Raw genomic sequence first — 17,086 nt, forward strand, 5'->3', positions numbered from 1 at the left:
TTTGCAATTGGGAACCTCCGGTTTGCAAAGGCACTGCAGGCTCAGGGAAGAGGGTCTTCTGGGTGAGACCACCACTTTCGAGAGGTAAGTTGGGATATTGGGGGTTGGTTAGGCACTGTCGATTGGGCCTGCCAAGGCAGCGGGGATTCGGGTGCAGGGGTGTCTTTAGACGTCTGGTTTCTCTTACCAGCTTCGGTCGCAGTGAGTCTCCAGAAAGAGTCTGCAGGCTTCACTGGGAAATTCAAGGCAGGTCAGAGATTACCAGATCTCGGGTCAGGCTTGCGGGGAGACCTCCTCGTGGTGTTGGGCCACTCGAACTCAAGCCTTGGGCAATGGGAGCAGACTTGCGGATTTGGCTGGAGCCAGAGTTTGTGGGTGAACAAATCCGGTGTTGAAAGGAGACAGTCTTTGGAAGGCAGGGCAGGTCCTCGGGGTTCTTGAGGTTGCTTGCTGCAGGACACAGAGTTTCGCTTCTACAGGTTTGAGGAGGTGACAGGCCAGTAGGACTGAAGCCAAGTCAGTGGGCGCACTACTCTTAGCTTCGGCACGGCTGTCCAGGCCTTCTTTTCTTGGTTGTTTCTTGTCTGAGGCAAGGTTAGGGGTGGCCCCTAAATACTTGATTTTGGGGCGTTACAGGTAGGTACACCCACTATTATGCCAACCCCCAGTGGGAGGGGGCATATGCCTCACTAGTTGGCTGGGTGTCTCCTCCCCCCCCCCCCCCCCGCCTACAAGATGGTGGGGACTGAGCTGTGCTTCACCTCACTTCCCCCATCTGAGGGGTGGGGGTTGGCAACAGTGGTCACACCTCCCTTCCTCACTTGGGTTTCCTACCGATTATCCTGCCAAAGTGGGGGGTCAGAACCGGTGGGGGCCAGTTGCTGAGAGCAGCAAAGGGCCTAGGGCAGCTCCCCCTTCGTGGACCCAGCCCATCCTGGGTGAGTACTTTGCACCTCAGCCCAGGATGTGCATCGTTTCAGAACCCCAGGAGCAGCAGGATCTCGACCCAGCGATCCAAAAACATGTCTGATGGTGGCAGTTGGTGAGCAGCCACTCAGCCTGGACACGAGTAGGTCATTTTTCAGGGGACATCTCCAAGATGCCCCGACTTGGACACTGTAGGGGTACAGGACTCAAGTACCTGTATCCTCACTGCTGGTATAGTGCTCTGCTAGAGGGATGGCTCACCTATGCCAGGGCAGTGAGTTGTAGGTATGGCACAGGGATGTGTACCAGGTCTACTTTGTTCTGCACCAAAACGCGCATCTTGCAAAGGCAGTGTGTGTGTGTAAAGGTACAGGGCCTCTAAGGCTGGTACAAAAAGAATTGCAACCCTTAGAGGCCTTCCCTGGCCACAGTGCACTTGGTACCTGTGGTACCATTTACAAGGGACTGACCTGTGGCCAAAGAGTGCCAATTGGGTTTTGTTTTCAATGCAGTTTTAGGGAAATAACATAGGCCCTGGGTACCTGTATGGCAGGAACTCAGGGCACACTCAGTAAAAGCACATCAGCAGTTCAGCAAAAAAGTGGGGGCAACCATGCAAAAAGGTGTGGAAAGACTGAGCAGAGAAGGCTACTGTATGAAGCACGTCTCAGACACAATAGGGCGAATGGCAGTTGGGAGCCAGATGGAGCATTGTACATAGATTAGAATTCCTGTGTAAAACTCTGGAGACAGATTTTGCATTTAAGGGGCCACCTCATGCAATTAGGGTGAACATGATAGGCCACAATTGGCAAGACCTAGGAAGATGGTAAATGTTTCAAGGTGGCATTCTTTATATCTGGGATGGAGGTGAGGGGAGGAACAAGCCCTGTTGGTAGTGGGGGATTTTAGAAAGATTCATCAGACATGAGGACCTGTGAATCCTTAAGGGATGGCTGATTTGATTCATGTAGCTCTAGACAAACATACACTTGAAAAAAAGCGAGGAACTGGCACAACCTACAAGTATGAAGAAAATCATAAAGACTTTAAGTCCCTAAAGGTATCTGGGCCACATTGAAATTGTAAAATATTCTGACTATGGTTTTAATGTTTAGTTTGTTCAACTCCGCTGTGAAAGCGCCTGGAATTACACCAACCCTGGCAGACTTGAGAAATTCTTGCTTGCTGAAGTCAGCAAAAGATGGGGAGGAATATGGGACCATACAGACCCATTTCACTACTTTATACTAATGTAAAAAGGTCTGCTAGGGTTATGGTTTCAAGCTTAAGCAGGATCCTGCTACAGATTGTACATCCAGACCAATCGGGGCTAGTTGGGAGAAGAAGAGTAGCTACAACAGGTAGAACATATCCAATTTGGTAGACTCTGTACCAAACCTTAAGAGGAAGCTATTGCTTTTGAACGTGGATGCCAAGGCAGAGTGTCATAGGGTGGTTTCTCAGGAATGCAACGAAGGAGAGGCCTGGAAGAGTCCTAGTCACGGTATGGCTGAGAAGCCACAAAAGTCAGTATTAACGCACACGATTCCAGTGTTATACGGGTAGGCCAGGATACGAAGCAGGGATGGCCCGATCACTGCCCCCGAGACACCCCTCACAACCCACTCCCTCCTCCCGAATGTCATTGCCCAATTCCCAATGGTATAATTAACAGGAATAATGCTGGCTTAGACAGGCCAATGTAAAAGCAATTTAATAAAGCTATAGCTTAAGCTATAATTTGGGACCTTTTATGTACTTGGGTGTGCTGGGACAAGGATAAAAAAGTGGCTAAGATGGCTGAAGGAACAGGGATTACAAAAAACAGAATCAGGACATTCGCTTAAGAGGAGGCAAGTGACACCAAGAGTAAGATGATAGAGAGCTGGCAAATCGGTGGAAAGGCAACAGATTGTGAAAAAGACTACATCAAGAGGTGTTGTAGGCTACATGCATGCAGAGGAAACAAGGAGTAGGGCAAGCAAGATGATCAAACTGGTATGGTAACTGCAGGGTTGAAGTAGGCTGTAAGACAATGGTAAAAGAATGGGTGTAAAGGAAGGGTCAAGGGACTTTCCCAATGCAAGAATATCACCAAAAAACTAAACTGAAATCGAAAATCAAGCTGAAACCGCAGGTCTATGGAAAAATGATGGGAGCACCAATTAAAAGCGGTCAACACTAACAGCTGATGGAACAAGATAAATGAATGAAATAAAATTATAATGCCCGATCGTTACCCCATTTATTTATTTAGAAATCGGTTTATTGAAGTTTAGATGACATACATCATATCACAGAACAGGATAATGCACAATTATCTTTCACAAACATGAGAATATCCATGTAGGTACAACCCTGACTTTAATAGTGGGGAGCAATGCACATTGCATGTACATACTGAAAGCCCCGACAGTCTGGTCACAAGCGTGAAATCACTATTTATCTCGAGATCTTCCCCCGTGCAGGGAACTATCAGGTGGAGGCATTACACCTGCATTCACAGTCTCACAGCTGCTCATCATAAACAGAAGTCCAAGTGTATGTTTCTAACAATAAAACTACGCAGCCGGGAAACTAACACCCCTGCAGAGAAACAATAGTAGAACTCAATAGTTGCCCGATCGTTACCCCATGAGGACTAACGATCTGGTGATTGGTGGGAGGGAATAGGGGATCAGAGTATTTCGTATTTGAGGAACAGCTAGGTCTTCACATTTTTATGAAAGATTAAATGATCCTGGGTTTAAATACGAGAGAAATGAATTCCAGTGCTTGGTTGACAAAAATGAAAAGCGACCGCCAATGCAGGCACATTTGTAGCAGAGAGCTCAGATAGTACGGTAAAAAGGGTTTCAGGTAAATTGGACCAGAATTGTTAAGGCCATGATGAGAGAGGCCAAATGTTTGCTAATGGGAAGCCTGTGAATCATTTTAAGACACTTCAATAGCTTCCTAAGAGATCAAAGGCACAAACAAAAGATCATGGTGGCATAATGTCACCCAGATGAGTACCTCTGCCCAGGGAAGTGGTGTCCCATGATCACAACAGCAGGCAAAAGATGGCTGGAACCACTCTAGACACGAACAGCTAACATTCACTATATACAAACTAAGGTACTGTATTTTAAGGTACTCAACTCACCGTTAGATTTTTCCATCCGGGATCATTGTTCAAACGATCAGCAACATAATAACGAAGGCATTTTGCAAGATTGTCCATAAACTCTGTTCCCTACAACCAGAAATAAGAAAAACATGCTTATAACTTTGCATGGAAGATGGGCTGAAAGGGGTAGGAAAATGGAGGTGGTTGGGAGAGCAGTTTAAGAGAAACCAAATTTTATATTTTAAAAATAAAAACTTACTGGAGTAATACAGTTGCTGTCAAATCTTTCTTTTACTTCCTCCTCCGGAAGATAACCACCTAAAAAGTTTCAAGAGAACAAGTTATTTAGCAAAGACAACATCCAAAGCACACTGCAAATCTTAGCAGGTCATGCTAAATAGTCAAACAAAACAAGCATTGGCAAAGCCAATATGTCTACTCTATTCAAGGGCTACTGGCTTTGGCAATGTGTTTTTGCCATGTTGTACACCAGTGTGGCTGCTGTTCAGCATGGCCATAAGTTAGTGGCGTGAAGTGGCGTAGAGCAGACTGGTGCGGGGCAGACTGCCTTGGACTGGAGCAGATGTGGAAAAGTAGCCCTTTTTGGCATGGTCACCCCCACGTTTTGCTTTGTAACTAATGTGCTTGCACCTGAAAGGGGCAGAGAGAATCGTAGAGTGCAGTGTCGAAGCGTGGATTGAGTGCAGTATCAAAATTAGAGTAATCATTTAGTGAGTGTAGCGACCCCAAGGGTCAGGTTTGGCTACTACCCTACACTCTACCATAATTTGGAATTATGGGGAGTCCCTGGCACCAGAGAAAAGATCCCGACGACCTACGAAGGAGGACACGAAGAGCCTCAAATGACTGCAGAGAGCACCTGCCTTGGCCCCAGCCTAGCTGACCTGGCTGCCGCTCGTCTTAACTGTGCATTACTGTCTAGAGGCAGTAGCAGATGGGATACAGCAGTGGGATAAGGAAGTCATCTTTACTGATGACGAGCACACTTTCCATTGTTGCCCACTGTCTGCAATGTTAATAGAGGTGGATACTGCTTATTAATCAGATTCAAGCATGTTGGGAGGAGAAAAACAAAAAACACACAAAGTAATTTACCTGTAACTGTAGTTCTTCTGTGTGGTATCTAATAGATTCATGTGGTCTTCTTTCCTCCTCTTATGGAGGATCACCTACAGTTACACTATATGCAAGCACATGCTAGAATTCTGAGAGGAGATGGCCTCTGGCAAGGGGTGATGCTTGGGACTCCATTACCTTACTGGCTTAAGTTTCGGGTTCTTTAAGAAGGAGGTGTAAATTGACACCGACATAAGGCCTTTCAGGCATGGGCTAAACTCATTTTTTAAGGTTGCCATGGGATTCCAACCTTGACAATAGCTAATGATTAACGCATGTGAATTAATGAAATGAGACCATGCTTCGTTTGAGGCAGCACTTAGTTTCATTGAACGGGATCACAATTTCACCGGGTTGACCCGGTTGTGGCAAGGTACATGGTTACACCAGGAGCTCTGGTCTACAAAGCAATATGCCCTGGGATACAATAGGCATTACTCACCTGGAGGATGTCTGGCATGATGTGTTGATGTCATTCGAAGACATGAAGAACACTACTGAATCTCCTGCACACTATTTTATCGGTATAGAAAGCTATGCCGCACCCTAACGGACCATATTCCCACAGGTAGCCAGATCCCAGACTTTAACCCCCTTGAAGCCAAGCTCCTATAAGGAGGCAGTGAAAGATAACTAGTTCTAAGATCTAGAGTTCTCTGATAGTCAATGCTCCAGACAATTTCTCCCCAAGCACCAAAGGTGGAAGTATGGGTGGGGGAAACAATGACTACTGGCGCGAGGCCCGCCTAACCCCTAAAGAACTCCGCATGATCCAAATTAACCACCTACACATGACTTAGTTGACAAACATTTAAGGGCAGAGCATCATTCTCAGATATCCATTAGTAAAGTGGCCATCTGTCGTGTGTAGGTGCACCGTGAGAAGCTGGATTCACTTCTGTTTGAAGGCTTTTGGAGAAGATTTTTAAGGTTACACTGAACAGCGGAGGCTCCATCCACAGTGTAGGAAGCTGGCTCTGTATACAATATTACCACTAGGTGGTTATACTGTACGAGTCTAGGGGTTCCCCAAAAGAGTACAGGGCTCAATGTAAAAACCAAAGTGCTCCATTAGTGGTAGTTTGGGGAAGCAGCCTTAGGCCTAACAGAGGAGTGTAAGATTTATTGAACAATAGTGATCAATAATGGATACACAACTCAAGGAGATCACGACTAAATTTAGAAAAGGATACTTTGTGCTTTATTTTAAGACCAAGATCTTCGCAATAAGGGAAGTATTTTTTTTTGTTAAAAATACTTTTCACCTAGAAAAAGCGACACTTTGAACTGTGCCGAAAAGTTTCTATGTTATCCGATGGGGAAAACAATATTGCGGTTATACAGGCAAGTAAGGCACTTACAATACCAGTTTTCATAATCAAGTCAGAAAGGTCCATGTGTCAGGGGAGTACCAAAACAGCACCACCAGCAGCACAGTGGCGGCTGGGTGCAGAGGTCAAAATAGGAGTTCGACCAAGTGCTTTTTAATTGAGACGGGGGTGCCTGGAGCCACACTACTTGCAGGTAAGTAGATCGGTCACAGGGCCAGCGTTGGGGTTTAGGTTAAGCACAGGGGGCAGGCGCAAAAAGCAGCACCAAACATACACCAACAGCAGCACACAGGCGGCCGGTGTAGTGTACAATTTCAACAATGGGGTACAATTCACAACTGGGATAATGAAGTACTTGGACAGTTCCGCTATTAAACATCTTAGGACAGCGATTTACATGGAGACTGGTAAATTCATCCTTTTGAGCTGACAACAGGAATGGGAAAATGTATGAAGTAAACCTATTTTAGATGGTGATGGCTGTGAATAAAAAGGAACCTACTGGATCACGGAGGAAAATTCTTAAGACTTGTTCACAAAAGTGAGTTTGAGACGGGTGGTTCTGTAGTGAAAATGCAGGTCAATGATAGGATTTAGGTTGATCTTGTTTTGATAAAGGTATTTTAGGAGTTTAAGAGTTTGAGGAGGAGGGGTGGGTGGAGGTTCAAGGGGAGGAGATGAGGCTAGAATTGTTGACATTGTAACCGGGGCACCCAGGTTCAAATGCCACCTTTGGCATTTGATTCAACATCCTAGGATTCTGGGCAAATCACTTAATCTTACTGTGCCTACAGATGGAAAATGTACTGTGTGAACTGGGTTTCAGTAATTCCCAACTTGATATACATGATCTTGTAGATCATCTCCCAAGCAACGTACAGAGCTCTGTTACATCTACTTGCGCTATACAAAATTACAATACGTAAATTGACACAAATAAGGTGTGTAAGTGTATGTGTACGGGGTCTGTAAAATCTGTCAGCCTGAGAATGGGGTTGTGTTCAATGGGGACAGAATTGTACAGAAGTAATGTTGAGAGCTACTAAAGCAAAATAGCAACTTGATGAAATGTTTAGAACGGCAGTGAAAGGTGAAGTGGCACACGTGCACCACATTGCATGCATCATTCAAAACCCAGACTTAATTCACTAGATTTAGTTAGCTTATGTACTCCAGTGAAGTTGGCCTATTTTTAATTAGACTTCCAATACAAAATCCAATAGTTAATAAACTTTTGCCCTGAGAGGAGCATGTATGATGCAATCTTGCGGGGTGGGGGGGGGTTTGAGCCCTGAAGGCTCAATTCACTGGGCATCTCCCAAAATTCTGTGGAAACTGCCTTGATCCTCGCTGTGCCTTCAGTTGCAACAAGGACCAATTGAAAAACAGAATACAACCACTAAACACATTCCCTGAAACCTCCTTTACCTGCCATTGTGAAAGACTTTAGACCAAAGGACTCAAGTTTAGAAATGCATAGATATAAGTACATACCTCGCTTCAGCACTTCCTCCCGGACACGTTGTTTCTCTTCAGTTAGCTCTACACCTTCCTTTGATGCTCTGAATCTTCTAGAGCGCTGTTGATTCATTTTGGCACGAGGGGCCTAGAATAAAGAGTTCAATTAATACGTTAACATTTCAATTAACTTGAATACAAGATTTAAACTTCAGACCACATACAAAAAAAAAAAAAGCCCTTTGTTTTAAAGTAGAAAAAGGAACAGGCCTTCATTCAGTTCCTTTGACACACCAAACTAATAAATGACTGGCCACTGAAACTCCAGAACTGTATTTCAGCTCCTTTCATCCATACTCTATGCATCTTTTCATTTCAAGTACGAGTACATACATCCATCAAGACGAGCAACAAAACATACATACTCCAGGTGGGCAATGTGTTAAATGTATACTTCGATTCACGATCGATACATACACACATTCTATATTATATAGATTAACTGAAAAATCCACAGGTTACAGCAACGTTACATTAGGCTGACATTTCACTCAGTCAAAACCAGAGGAATTCAGCCTCTATAGTTAGCTGAGCTAACTAGGTCTAGCCCCCGCAATGAATTGGTTATGAACTCACATATTACATCACTCATGACATGGTGACCTCCTGGCACACTGCTGCTTGAAAGATTAATCCACTTTAGTTCTGAGGCCCTCAGGACCCAAGGGGAGCTCATCTCTACCGCCCCCCACCTCCACCACCAGTATTGCGCCAAGAAGAGAGTTTCCAGAGTGGTGTAAAAAGGGGCATGGCCTTGGACCACCTCTCAGCAATCACACTGTGTGGGGCTCACTGGAAATACCAGGTGAGATAGTTGGACCCCAAAGGACCCTCAGCAGCAAAGGGGACTTCATACCCCAACCAAGAGCGTGCCAGGAGGCGCGTTTTCAGAGTAGTGGACAAAGGGGGCGGGCCTCTGGCACGTTGCCAGCTTCCTTTTTTTTTTTAATTTAGGAAAGAGGGCTGTGTGGTCCCCTCCGTCCCTTAGGTCCCCCTGGATCCCATCCCCCGGGACATGGCCCACTAAAAAGCCTTTATATAAATATAACAGGGGGCCGATTGTGCCCCAGAACCCAATCCCCTTGGGCTGGGCCTTTGCTGCATTTTTTCTTTTTACAAAGGGGAGGGGGGAGAACTGTGTGGCTCCACCCCCCCTCCCCAGGCCAATTGCCAACAGTCCGGCCTTTTAAAAAATTTAAGGAAGGAGGGGCCGCGTTTCCCTCCCCTGGGCCAGTTTTGGCTCTTGCTTCCATGAAGCAAAGCAGAGTTTGCTATGACATGGCAGGAGCAGTGCTCCCACCATGCCATAGCAAACCATAATGTCCCAGGGGTGGGCACCCTGGGATATTGCTGGAGCAAGTCCTGGGGGGTCCCCAGGGCCATTTACAGCTCCAGGAGGGGGCCATGGGGAGGTGGTGGTCCCCTGGGCGGCAGGGTGGGCCACATGCACCTGCATTGAAGATAATTAGCCCTGGGGAGGTGGTGCTCCCTGGGGCCGCAACGGGAAGTGGGGGGCAAGACCACCCCCCCCCCCACACTTTAATCATCTACGCACCGGGGAGGTGGCGGGTCCTCTGGGCATACGGGGCCCCGCATCGCATTTTTAAATTGCCCTTGGGACCTAGCCCACCTGGGGGCTTCACGGAAACCAAGCACGCGAGCCAGTGCTTTGCATTTTGGGTTTATTCCTGCCCATTTCGCGGATCTAACGCAAATCCTGCTGAAAATTTCTTAAAAATGTTTTTTTGGGCCCCGAGGTACCCCCTGAGCAGGCCTAAGGGGTCATGATGTTTCTACCCTGTCCCCATTTCTTAAATCTTTAATTTTTTTCTTTTTTTTTTTTCTTACACTTTTCCTTGCAACTCGGTTCAACCAAGTCACAAGATGGCTGCCAACACTTCCTGGTTTGAAGTGTTGGCAGCCAAAAAGACCTCAGGCACGAGATTGGGAGGGTTTGCGGATCCTCGGCGGCCATATTTGTATATCTGAGAAATGTTTGCATTCCTCAAGAATTACTAAACAGATTTACAGCATTTAACAAAAAAAGTGCACTCTGGACCAAGAGCTACCTTTTTGCAAATTTGGTGTAATTCCGTTCAGCAGCTTAACTTGGAGAAAAAGCGTTTTTTCTTCGGCCACTGCTTGACAGATCACCCCAAAATGTTCAAGACGGCAGCTAAAGTGAGTGGGACATTAGTTTTGAAAATTACACGAACATTCGTCAAACGGCTCCAAAGAGGTTAATAATGTTGAGGGTATGGGATTACTCTGTTAATTGCACTACATTTCACAGTGAGCTGTGAACTTTGTTATAAATGAACCACCTGAGAACCTATTGCCTGGATATGAAGAACTACACAGCAGCGATAAGCCACATAAAAGCTACTGCTAACAAGGACTTAGCATTGACTCACAGCCATATACCAAAGGTTATGCTATATGGATTTATGCATTATAAATGCCTAATGAAGTCAGTGTACCAAAATAAAAAAGCGCCAAAGTTATTGGCAAAAGAAAAAACACTTTTTGAATAGAAACAAGGTCCTAACTATGACTGCCCGTAGGCAGGATAGATATATACACACACTTGAAGGTCCTAAAGTGCCTCGAATCCCTGGAACTTGGCTTTAAGGTCGTCCTTTCTTGGAGGAGTTTTGCTGGATATGAAGGTGGGAGGCTCCGAGCCCTCCACTTTGAAGCAAAATTATTATACATATATACACATACACACGTGTATATACATACGTGTATTCACATACATACATGTGAGAAAGTGTCATCTTTCTTCCATGGTATGCCCCCACTTTTTGCTGAATTGCTGATGTACTTTGAGTGTGCCCTGGGCTCCTGCCGATCAGGTGCCCAGGGCCTGTGTTTCTTCCCTAAAACTGAATTACAGCCTAAATCTAATTAGCATCTCTGGCCATATGTCAGCCCCTGGTAAATGGTACCCTAAGTATCCAGGGCACTGACCAGAAAAGGCCGCCAAGGGCTGCAGCACTTATTGTGCCTCCCTTAGAGGCCCTGTACCCAGACCCTTTGCAGGCTGAGTGTCTTGGTGCAGAACAAAACAGTCGACATGGCACAAATCCCTGTGCCATGCCAACAAACGCAATGCCCTGGCATACCTCAGTCACATCTCTGCTTGGGTGCAATATGCCAGTGGTGTGGGTACAGGTGCCTGAGCCCTGTACCCCTACAGTACCCAGGGCCATTCCTGGGCACTGTAAGTGCAGTGCTGCCATTAAGAGTATATGGTGCTGGGAGGTCATCACAAACTCCACAGTGTGGGATTTAATGTAAAATGCACGACAGGGCATCTTAGAGATGCCCCCTGAAACCAACTAACGACCAGAGTCCTGACTGAGCGGCTGCCTAGGCTACCACCCAGCAGACATGTTGGTGGACCCCTGGGTAGAGCCATCCGTTCTCATGGGCCCGCCACAATGCACATCCTGGGCGAGGTGCTAGGTCTCCTCCCCCAGGATGGGCAGGTGAAGCTTCAAAGGCACGCCGCCTTTGGGAGCTTCTCCAGTCCACTTGCTGTACTCAGCAACTGGCCCCCCATCGGTTCTGACACCCACTCTGGCAGAAAGATCAGCGGGAAAACCTAAGTGAGGAAAGGGGGTGTGCCAGCCTCTGCCAACCCCACCCCTCAGGTGGGGGAGGCGAGGTGAAGCACAACTCCGGGCTCTCGCCATTTTGAGGATGGCGAGCCCTACCCAATCAGGGTTAGGCTCCTGCCCCCCTCCCACTGGAGAGGGTCCGGGTAGGGGGTGTACCCACCCCAGGAAAGGGACCCATTGGTCCCCGACCTCTACCTACCTGTAACGGCCCTACTCTCGCCCTAAGTGACCAGGAGCCCAGCTCCCACAGCCGCGTGGCTTGCTGGTCAGCAGCCACCAACCAAGGCCCCCCCCCTATCCCTCATAGGATAACATTGGGCCCAACTCTCTCTGCACCCGGCCGCCCTAGAGTCGCTGAGGGTGAACCAACTGTACCTACCTGACCCTGGGGGACCAGAGTCTATGCCCAGAACCTCAACTCTGCCAGTCGAGTACTTACCTTTGAACCGATAACTATTTTCTTCATAGGGTAACATTGACTGACTTTTTCCTGACATTTCTTCTAAGTGTGGACTTTTCAAATCTTAAAATATTCACCAAAAATCAGCTGAGTAACGAAAACGAAAATACTCACCTTCTCTTAGGTGAGCTCCCAGTGCTGGATCTTGGTGCCCAGTACTGACTCTGAAAAATACTTACAACTGTACTTACCAATAACCCAATTTTCTTCCATAGGAAATCATTGATTGTTTATCTGAAATTTCTTCCACGTGTCGATTTCTGCAATCTAAGTATTTTTTAAAAATCGTATAATATCTGAAAACGTAATTACTTACCTGTTTTGGATAAAGGTCCCAGTACTGAGTCAAGGCACCCAATACTTGATTACAAAAAGTAACAAGAACATGCTGTACCAGCAACTTGAATTTTCTTCCATAGGGAATCATTGACTGGTTTCTTTGAAATACTTTCTAAGTGTTCACTTTTAAAAGAGCTAAATATAGTTTAAAAAAAAATCAATCACCACAGTAATTAAGTCGACTTTCATCACTTGATTCGAAGTACTGACCCAGGACTGAATCTAGAATCCAGTCCTGGAATTCCAATAAGTAATCCTAAAAGCATATATTTTTTTATATATAAACCATTGGCCTAGAGTGCAGTTATTGAGTGTGTGGAACCATTTGCTGACTGAGTGTGTATAACAAATGATTTACACTGTCCTCTGATACTGCCTTACTGCTCGACCAAGCTACCACTTTAGAGAGTAAGGTTATATCTAACTTGAGCCTCTGTCAAACCCTGGGGGACTGTGGACTCTGTACACCCTGTACCTATTAAGGAACCGTATATACAGAGCCACTTTCTCACACCCAGCTCCCACAGCCGTGTGGCCTGCTAGTCTGCAGCCACCAACCAAGGCCTACCTCTCATAGGATAACATTGGGCCTAACTCTCTGCACCCAGCCGCCCTTGTGCCGCTGAGGGTCTCCTCCGACTCCGACCCCCCCCCCCCCCCCCCCCCGAGTCTATGCCCAGAACCTCAACTCTGCCAGTCGAGTACTTACCTTTAAACCGATAACTCAATTTTCTCCATAGGGTAACATTGACTGGCTTTTCCCTGAAATTTCTTCTAAGTGTGGACTTTTCAAAACTTAAAATATTCACCAAAAATCAGCAGAGTAACGAAAACACTTACCTGCTCTTAGGTGAGCTCCCAGGACTGGATCTTGGTGCCCAGCACTGACTCTGAAAAATACTTACAACTGTACTTACCAGTACCCCAATTTTCACATAGAAGAAATTTCACAGACAAACAATGATTTCCTAAGTGACAATTTCTGTAAACTTTAAATATTCTTTAAAAATGGTATCTGAAAATGTAATTACTTACCTGTTTTGGATAAAACGTCCCAGTACTGGATCTAGGCACCCAGTACTGGATTACAAAAGTAACGAGAACATACTGTACCTGCAACTTGAATTTTCTTCCATAGGGAATCATTGACTGTTTTCTATGAAATATTTTCTAAGTGCCAACTTTTAAAATAGCAAAATATTGTCTAAAAATCACAGTAAGTCAACTTTTATCACTTGATTCTAAGTACTGTCCCAGGACTAAATCTAGGATCCAGTCCTGGAATCAAAAGAAATCCTAAAAGTAATCTATTGCAAATAACTTGAAACTTCCATTGAACTCCATGCATTGTGTTTAAAATTGTGTTGCCTATTGCAACCACGTGTAACTTTCTACAAAAGTCAATTGCATATTGCAAAAGTATTTATATAAAGCATTTCATTCTGAGAATGTGTATTTTAATACCTATTGTTGGTTCTAAAATTAAACAAGCATATATTTTTTTATATATAAACCATTGGCCTAGAGTTCAGTTATTGAGTGTGTGGGACCATTTGCTGACTGAGTGTGTACAGCAAATGCTTTACACTGTCCTCTGATACTGCCTTACTGCTCGACCAAGCTACCACTTTAGAGAGTAAGGTTATATCTAACTTTAGCCTATGCCAAACCTCTGGGGACTGAACTCTGTACCTATTTGGGCACACTATATACAGAGCCACTTTCTCACAGTGGACAGGTGAGTGAATAAGTAGGTCAGTGGATGTGACAGTGTGCGACACAGTGAGCCAGTGTGCGACACAGTGAGCCAGTGTGCGACACAGTGAGCCAGTGTGCGACACAGTGAGCCAGTGTGCGACACAGTGAGCCAGTGAGCGTGACAGTGAGCGACACAGTGAGCCAGTGTGCGACACAGTGAGCGACACAGTGAGCCAGTGTGCGACAGTGAGCCAGTGTGCGACACAGTGAGCCAGTGTGCGACACAGTGAGCGACACAGTGAGCCAGTGAGCGTGACAGTGTGCGACACAGTGAGACAGTGTGCGACACAGTGAGCGACAGTGAGCCAGTGTGCGACACAGTGTGCGACAGTGAGCCAGTGTGCGACAGTGAGCGACACAGTGAGCCAGTGAGCGTGACAGTGTGCGACACAGTGAGACAGTGAGCGTGACAGTGTGCGACACAGTGAGACAGTGAGCGTGACAGTGTGCGACACAGTGAGACAGTGAGCGCGACAGTGTGCGACACAGTGAGCCAGTGAGCGCGACAGTGTGCGACACAGTGAGCCAGTGTGCGCGACAGTGTGCGACACAGTGAGCCAGTGTGCGACACAGTGAGCCAGTGAGCGACACAGTGAGCCAGTGTGCGACACAGTGTGCGACAGTGAGCCAGTGTGCGACACAGTGAGCCAGTGTGCGACACAGTGAGCCAGTGTGCGACACAGTGAGCCAGTGAGCGTGACAGTGTGCGACACAGTGAGCCAGTGAGCGTGACAGTGTGCGACACAGTGAGCGTGACAGTGTGCGACACAGTGAGACAGTGAGCGTGACAGTGTGCGACACAGTGAGACAGTGAGCGCGACAGTGTGCGACACAGTGAGACAGTGAGCGCGACAGTGTGCGACACAGTGAGACAGTGAGCGCGACAGTGTGCGACACAGTGAGACAGTGAGCGCGACACAGTGTGCGACACAGTGAGACAGTGAGCGCGACACAGTGTGCGACACAGTGAGACAGTGAGCGCGACACAGTGAGACAGTGAGCGCGACACAGTGAGACAGTGAGCGCGACACAGTGAGACAGTGAGCGCGACACAGTGAGACAGTGAGCGCGACACAGTGAGACAGTGAGCGCGACACAGTGAGACAGTGAGCGCGACACAGTGAGACAGTGAGCGCGACACAGTGAGACAGTGTGCGACACAGTGAGACAGTGAGCGCGACAGTGTGCGACACAGTGAGACAGTGAGCGCGACAGTGCGCGACACAGTGAGACAGTGAGCGCGACACAGTGAGACAGTGTGCGCGACACAGTGAGACAGTGTGCGCGACACAGTGAGACAGTGTGCGCGACACAGTGAGACAGTGTGCGCGACACAGTGAGACAGTGTGCGCGACACAGTGAGACAGTGTGCGCGACACAGTGAGACAGTGTGCGCGACACAGTGAGACAGTGTGCGCGACACAGTGAGACAGTGTGCGCGACACAGTGAGACAGTGTGCGCGACACAGTGAGACAGTGTGCGCGACACAGTGAGACAGTGTGCGCGACACAGTGAGACAGTGTGCGCGACACAGTGAGACAGTGAGCGCGACACAGTGAGACAGTGAGCGCGACACAGTGAGCGCGACACAGTGAGCGCGACACAGTGAGCGCGACACAGTGAGCGCGACACAGTGAGCGCGACACAGTGAGCGCGACACAGTGAGCGCGACACAGTGAGCGCGACACAGTGAGCGCGACACAGTGAGCGCGACACAGTGAGCGCGACACAGTGAGCGCGACACAGTGAGCGCGACACAGTGAGCGCGACACAGTGAGCGCGACACAGTGAGCGCGACACAGTGAGCGCGACACAGTGAGCGCGACACAGCGAGCGCGACACAGCGAGCGCGACACAGCGAGCGCGACACAGCGAGCGCGACACAGCGAGCGCGACACAGCGAGCGCGACACAGCGAGCGCGACACAGCGAGCGCGACACAGCGAGCGCGACACAGCGAGCGCGACAGCGAGCGCGACACAGTGAGCGCGACACAGTGAGCGTGACACAGTGAGCGCGACACAGTGAGCGTGACACAGTGAGCGTGACACAGTGAGCGTGACACAGTGAGCGTGACACAGTGAGCGTGACACAGTGAGCGTGACACAGTGAGCGTGACACAGTGAGTGTGACACAGTGAGTGTGACACAGTGAGTGTGTGTGACAGTGTGTGAGCGTGACAGTGTGTGAGCGTGCGAGGCTGAATAGCTGTATGAGCGACTAGGTGTTTAAGTGGCTGTATGGATGAATGAGTTGCTGTTTGAGCGAGTTGGTGTGAATGGTTATATTGAAGAGTGTGTCTGGGTGACTATGGGTGAAAGATCAAATTATGGGAGAGCTTATATGGATGTGCGATTGGGTATGCAAGTGGTTGTCAGTGCTTGTATGGGTGAGTGGCTGTTTTGAAAGGCTGTATGGGTGTGCGAGTGGCTGTATAGGTGAATAAGTCTGTATGGGAATACCTGTGTATGGCTGTGACTTGCTGTATTAGTGTGGGTGTGTGACTAGCTGTATGGGTATGTGAGTGATTGTGTAGGTAGGGTATGAGAGGCTGTATGGGAGTGCGAGTGGTTCTGTGGAGGTCACCGACAACGTTATGAGTGAATTATGTGAGGTCATAAGCAAAGCAATGCAGGGGCGTAAGTTCTAGTTAGCTCAGGTAACTAGAACAGCTGAATTTCTCTGGTTTTGTACGAGTGAAATCTAATCCCAACTGTCCCTGTGACCTTTTGTTTTTTTCAGTTAATTTCTATGAATTTTTTTAAAATTCTATGTCCCCAACTATAACGCCCCTGTAACCTTGGTTTTTTTCTAGTGAATTGGCGCGGTTTTTTTAACTACTAGGTGCGTTTGCAAAGTGGTGGAGTAAGGGGACAGG

At 47.4% G+C, this 17,086-nt stretch overlaps 1 protein-coding gene across 1 annotated transcript in view; it reads right to left on the bottom strand.

Annotated features, from left to right (window-relative positions):
- The window catches only part of XRN2 (5'-3' exoribonuclease 2), a 398,081-nt gene that overhangs the window by 340,484 nt on the left and 40,511 nt on the right, over positions 1-17,086 (bottom strand). The window contains exons 4-6 of the mRNA XM_085612392.1: positions 8,002-8,113; positions 4,299-4,357; positions 4,076-4,165 (exon numbers count right to left, since the gene is read on the bottom strand). Of these exons, the coding sequence (XP_085468518.1) occupies positions 4,076-4,165; positions 4,299-4,357; positions 8,002-8,113 (261 nt within the window). The remainder of the gene's footprint in view (positions 1-4,075; positions 4,166-4,298; positions 4,358-8,001; positions 8,114-17,086) is intronic.

This window comes from Triturus cristatus, chromosome 6 (genome assembly GCF_964204655.1).
Source record: "Triturus cristatus chromosome 6, aTriCri1.1, whole genome shotgun sequence".
In the NCBI taxonomy this organism is placed as follows: Eukaryota; Metazoa; Chordata; class Amphibia; order Caudata; family Salamandridae; genus Triturus; species Triturus cristatus.